The 6,073-nt window shown below is 39.4% G+C and overlaps 1 protein-coding gene across 1 annotated transcript; it reads right to left on the bottom strand.

The window, feature by feature from the left end:
* Nucleotides 1-498: 498 nt before the first annotated feature.
* Nucleotides 499-4,649, bottom strand: hsd17b2 (hydroxysteroid 17-beta dehydrogenase 2). The gene is made up of 6 exons (XM_022749988.1): nt 4,427-4,649; nt 4,165-4,216; nt 3,687-3,874; nt 1,860-2,033; nt 1,281-1,391; nt 499-953 (listed from the first exon to the last, which is right to left on the bottom strand). The coding sequence occupies exons 1-6, from the start codon at nt 4,577-4,579 to the stop codon at nt 840-842; spliced, it is 792 nt and encodes a 263-aa protein (XP_022605709.1). The 5' UTR covers nt 4,580-4,649; the 3' UTR covers nt 499-839.
* Between the last annotated feature and the right edge of the window lie 1,424 nt (nt 4,650-6,073).

Genomic DNA, 6,073 nt, shown 5'->3' with positions numbered 1-6,073 from the left:
AGCCGTGTAGAGGCCGGAGGTGTGGCCGACGAAGCGTTTGCCTCGTTACCCAGCTGTCCTGCTAGCATGCGTTTCACCTCAATGCTAATGGTTGTGGCTGCGTTTTTTTTTTTTTTGTTGGCTCTCGTGTGCTTCTTGTTGTGTGCTTTGTGGCCGCTTTCACTGGGTTTTGAAACACCTTACTGACCGGGACAGTGAACGGTTGTGGCCAAATGGAGGCCGGAGATTTGGCCGACAAATCATTTGTTTTCCCCCCGAGATGCTGCCGGTCTGGTGCGTCTAGACCTAAACCATTGTAGTGCCAAGTCCAAGAGACCAAGCAAATCTATCCTGGATAAAAAGTCAATTTTGCTAGCAACTTTGCTTCTGGCATGCAACTACAATGCCACTGACAGGAAAATTGCTGGAAACAACATTTTAATGAGGAAAACATATTATACCTTTTTAAACATGGCAATTTTGTGGCCATAACACTTCAGCTTGGTAATGTAAATCAGGTCAAGGAAAAATAATTTTTATTTACATTTGAACACAGCTTAGATATAGCATACAATATACAGTGTACATTATGTAGTCTAAAAGGCAAGCTACACAGCACACCCCACCCATCTACTTGTGTCATCTCTTTACAACTTATTGAACATTATTGCTCTCCTATAATTAAGTTGCATTTAGGTGAAATATATGAGTTTGTCTGGCAGATAGAGCTAAATTAAGAAATAACACTGTGCACTCTGAGCCATTGATACCTTCATCTAGTCAAAGATGATATCACTGACTAAATAGCCATAAGTTAATAGTGCTAATAATCATCCCACTCATCACTGTGATGATCAGGATCACCAGGGCAACACCTCTCCTGTAAAGTTCAGAAAAGACCCATGATCCTTTTCAGTCAGTCCTCCAATCACAGACAATATGGAAGAAATGCTCTCCTCTGGACTCAATGGAGCCTAGAAAGAGACGGATAAACACAAAACAATATTTTATTCAGACACATGTCTGTGAAATTATAATACATTAATCTGTATACATCACCCAGGGCACTTGTGAAAAAGCTCTTTATTGTGTGCAATGTAACGGACAATTTTCACTTCGCATCATGGTGTAACAGCTGATACATTTTGGTCAAATTAGTTCTTGAGAAATTTTTCCTCACTAATGTAAATTAAAAAAATATTTATAAAAGGTCAATTTTCTCGGTTTTAGCTATGCTTCAATCACAGCTTGTGCTCTTTAGGGGCATCCCAGAAAGACCACAATAGAGTTAGTCACCTTACCTCAGACCCCCCCATGTCAGTGCGGACCCAGCCTGGGTGTATAGCCATACAGAGAATCCCATCAGGCTCCATGTCTACAGCCATACAGCGAGTCACCATGTTTAGGGCACTCTGAGAATCCAAGCAAAACAACTTACCATGCAGCATAATGCAAAACAGTTTAACCCAATATCACAGCAGGTGATCAGCAGGTGGTTTAGCTGATATTTTCTGTAATTTTTCCTAAAATCCATCATTGCAAAGTGATTATTCTCAGGAGAGCCTGTAACTTTTTAATTTTTTTATCTTCTTTTACCAAGTCACAAATGCAGTACACAACCATCTGTAACAGCAGGATGCAGGTTTGCTGCTTGCTGTTGAACTGGCCAGGACATGGCCTCCAGAAGCACTTGGCTTAGTGCTGACAGCCACAGTGACATCTCTGGCAGCTAACTTGGGAACAGCTTTACCGGGCTTCTCTTTTGCATCCTCTTTGGGGATATTAGCATGGCTTAGGTCGTCTTCCCAGGATCCAATGGTGACATTTTATTAATTGGCTCAATCGATCAAGCACACATTTTCATTCCATTGTGACAATACCTTGGACGTCCTGTAGGGGTACCATTTGAAGTTGTTTGCTCTCTCCCCCCAGTTGAGTTCCACAGAGCCCAGCAGGGAGGTCACGTTAATAACTGCTGCCCTCTGGATGCCCATGCTCCCTGAGCCACCTGCTTGTCCCCTGGACGCAGCTTGTTTTAGCAGAGGCAGGAAAGCCTGGCAGTGGTGGAAAAAATAATACATTATAGTTGAGACTGAAATCAAACTACAAGGTTTCCATGAGATGGAAGTCACAATCAGACTGTTGATTTTACATCAGAGCTTTAAAAGTCAGCTAAATTTGGTTACAAATACCATGGTGTGTCAATCATTGGAGAAATTGTTATATTTTTAATCAATAATTGAATAATAATATTGACATTATACACATATACCACATTGAAATAAGGACAACCCAGGAAATGTATACAGTTAGAACAGTAAGTTATTAGTTTAACCCTGCCAGGGTAAAACACATCACACTGTATGTGGCAAGATATGGTCAATGTTGCCCTCTAGTGGCAGAATTTTCACCTTAAGAGAGAATTGGCCTGAATTCTCCATACAGGTTTCTCTAAAAATGAATGCATTCACATTTCAGGTCACAATGCAGTTTAGCAATCATGCCTTAAGATTTCAATGATTGCTGAAGTGAGACAAACTTCACGATTATTATTATCTTCTAGCAGATGAAGCATCTTTATCAATACTATTAAATGTTCAGTGTTCAATGTTAATGTCAATGGCAAGGTTGTCATGTTCTTATGTACATCATACCATCAGGCTTTTAGGATACTACTGCATATACTACGTCAGAAAGGGTATTAATCTCTTTGTTAGTTATACTTTGTTTTGACATTCACAATAAGACAATAATCAATTGTAAAAACCTAAAAAAAACATCCCCCTTAAACAAGGGGACAAAATAAATGGACCTTCAAGAAGACCCACAGTGTTCAGTTCTCTAGGGAACTAGTCTTTTCCACAGCAGGAAAACTTGAAAACACATTTATGAATTAGGGCTACAATTAACAATTATTTTCTTAATAGATTAATCTGCCTATTATTTTCTTGTATTTCCTTGGTTCAAGGTGACATCTTTAAATTGCTTTAAATTTAAACAGTCCAATAGCCAGAAATAATTAGTGTATTATTAAATAGGAGAACTACAGGCAGCAAATCCTCTCATATGAGAAGCTGGAAACATCAACTCAACTAATCAATTTATGTGACTCATGTATTAAATTGTTATGTATAAGCTTTAAAGTTCCTGCTTATAGCAAGTGGTGTTGTGGAAGGTTCCTGTGTGTGTGTGTGTGTGTGTGTGATTCATTGTTCATTTACCTCCACTTGTACCCAGTTATTATAGAAGAGCTTTGAGCTGCAGTGTGGCCTTGTTGACTGTTCTTCAATTGAAGCAAATGGTGTGTCAGCAAGCATCTGCCCTGCTGACATGCTCTTGATCAGAGCCTGAATTTCTACCAGCTCAGGGGGCTGCTCTGTAGTCCATACCTTACTCTGAGGCCAACTGAAACCAGACTTTTAATTAATATTTATGAAATGCAGTCTGCTCTGGGCTAAAGAGTTTTTGTTACTTCTGTCCATCAAGGTCATCTTGTGTTTTTTAGTTTGCAGCATTCAGGAAATGAGCTACGCATGGGTCCTGCTCCTGGTGATTAAAGGAAACAGAAGCGTGATTTCTTCGCTTTCTTTTTCCTCACAATCTGGCAAAGTGAGTTTTGAAGACCTTCAAAACAAACCCGTTTTTGTCACTATGGAGTCGATCCACTATATCCAAGTCCACAGGAAGCACAAAATCGTAAACATTACCTTGGTGATCATTAGAGGAGCCACAGCATTGGTGTGGAAGTTTTCTATCATCTTCTCTGCAGTAACAGTATGAAAGTCAGCCACCACATTGATCCCTGCATTGTTTATTAGGCAGTTCAGACCCTCCTCTTGTACCAGTTGGCCCACCTCTTCTACACATTTCTCTATGCTCTCCTGGCTCACCACATCTGGTAAAGAGACAAATGAGCAGTGCAAATCAGCAAAAACAAACATATTATAAATAAAATGGAAGAAAATACAAAATGAAATTATTATAGGGAAAATAAATATCCAAGCAGGTGATGCTTTTTTTAATATATATATTTCCAATATGTACAGGATGTATACTATTTCTATATTTTGTTTTCATTTTATATTATTTTTCATATTTCTACACAAACAAAATATTTCTCGTAGTTTTATATTTTTGAAACATTATTTGTTTATACACAGCAACCATTGTTGCCCTATATCTTACCCAAAGTAACTATATGGATGTTGGGATGTTTGTCTGCCAGTTCCTGAAGTTTCTGTAGGACAAGAACACATCGCGTCATCATTTTTCATTCACAAATATCCAGTTAGGGAATAATGGCGACATCTGGGGGTGGCTGCTATCATTTAATATTATTCCATTAATCGACGCACATTCATTATCTATATCGACTCAGCATGGTGCTGACCTAGGTTGAAAGCACTACGGCATGGCTACAGGATAGTTATCTTTGAGGGGGGTTTACCTGTGCACTCGCGGGGGTTCTGGTCGTGGCTATAATCTTGGCCGGTGAGAAACCTCCCCTCGCCAGACTGTCGACGATCTGCAGCCCGAGCCCCCGGTTGGCTCCTGTTACCAGCAGAGAGCCGCAGTTTTTGAAATTCATGGCACCACTCATCGTTAACGTTGCCTGTGACTAACGATAGAGTGAGCGGCCTGGTGGATGAGACTCAAACCTCGTGACAGGGCTTAGCTAAATCCGCTCTTGTCGCGCGAGTACTCCGCTAGGTGGGAGGATTGCTCCACTTTACCAAACCCACACCAGAGCACTTACAAGGGGGAGATAAGTCATCAGAGTATAGCGTCGACGACAGAGGACGGAAACCGTTGGGAAACTGAAATGCAGCTGTCAAAATGTCAGTTTCTAACAATAAAGTTTTAGGAATTTAGCTTAAACCTCCACACAGAATAGCGGAAATGGTCAGACTTTATTAACGGGGAGAAACAATGGGATGTCCTCGACGTTTGTAGCCCATCATATGAGACCGAGGGTTACATTTCCCACAATCCAATGCGCACACCGCTGAATTTGCACCCATCTTCGATTTAGACTCTTTGGTTAGAGTCATTCACAGGTCCCATTCACAGCTGAGGAATTGCTAAGAATTAAAAAAAAAAAAAAAAAAAAAAAGGTTTATTAAATTTGGTTAAAGTCAAGCAAATTACAATTGAATTCAAGGTAAATTATGAAACAACAACTAGATTATGAAACAATATTCACATAAAAAACAAAACAGCAAAAGTACGAAAATAATCAAAAAAAGAATGCAGTTTTATAAAACAAAAAAGCAAATCGAAATTTGATTACATCTTAGCTGAATGAGGCATTTCAGGAAAAATGCAAGACATCAAATTACCACATAAAGCTATTAATTAAAATAGGATTTATGTGGGGTTACCTACACTGTAGAAACTTGTGCTTATGCCATTCACAATATTATACTATAAGAAACAGCCACTATGTCAGTGACACAGGGAGTACTTCACTAAGTTTCTTTTTACAGTATAGCCACCTTCACTCATTGTTATATAAATACAACATTAGTTTAGAAATGCTGATTGTTGTCTTTGACATATGACAGTGCTTGTTAAAGGAGTAAAATCAGTAGATGTTATTTTCTAATGGTTTGTATAATGTGTTTGCTTCCATTTTTATCTTTCAATTACTTGACAAAATGAAGGGGACGCTATCCAAGAAGCAAAAGTTGACAGAATTAAAAGATTTCAATTTTCCTTTTTCTTTCCTTTTTGATATTTATGATTAGATAGTCTGGCTTTCATGAATGCATGAATTTAGTGAAGAAGGGTGTGACCTACTGTTTTTTCATTGCGTTGGTTTTCAAATATTGAAGCTACAGTAAGATGGAGGTGCAGAAATAAGGGTGACAGCACAGCTGATGGAGCTTATGCAGTCACAGCACGCAGATGGTTTCCCTGGCAGCTTCCTGAGTCCAGATTCTCTTAAAGCTCCTGGTGCTTGGGAGCAGCAGATATCCCTGGTGTACTCCAGGTCAGTTAATTTGGAATTTGGCTTCTATGCCTCCATTTACAGACACATTACTTTGGCACAGCGCATGCAGTGCAAATGATGAGTTGGTAGTGGTACAATGTG

The sequence above is a fragment of the Seriola dumerili genome, unplaced genomic scaffold, assembly GCF_002260705.1.
Source record: "Seriola dumerili isolate Sdu_G_001 unplaced genomic scaffold, Sdu_1.0 BDQW01000147.1, whole genome shotgun sequence".
Taxonomy (NCBI): domain Eukaryota; kingdom Metazoa; phylum Chordata; class Actinopteri; order Carangiformes; family Carangidae; genus Seriola; species Seriola dumerili.
The sequence above is the reverse complement of the archived record's forward strand: the minus strand, read 5'-3'. Positions and strand labels throughout refer to the sequence as shown.

Excerpts from the sequence above, each read along its gene's own strand:
- hsd17b2 (XM_022749988.1), bottom strand. The coding sequence starts at position 4,579 with ATGAGTGGTGCCATGAATTTCAAAAACTGCGGCTCTCTGCTGGTAACA. Across the intron at positions 4,217-4,426 it reads GAACCCCCGCGAGTGCACAG|AAACTTCAGGAACTGGCAGA; the intron begins GTAAACCCCCCT and ends CTTGTCCTACAG. Across the intron at positions 954-1,280 it reads CTGACATGGGGGGGTCTGAG|GCTCCATTGAGTCCAGAGGA; the intron begins GTAAGGTGACTA and ends GTCTCTTTCTAG.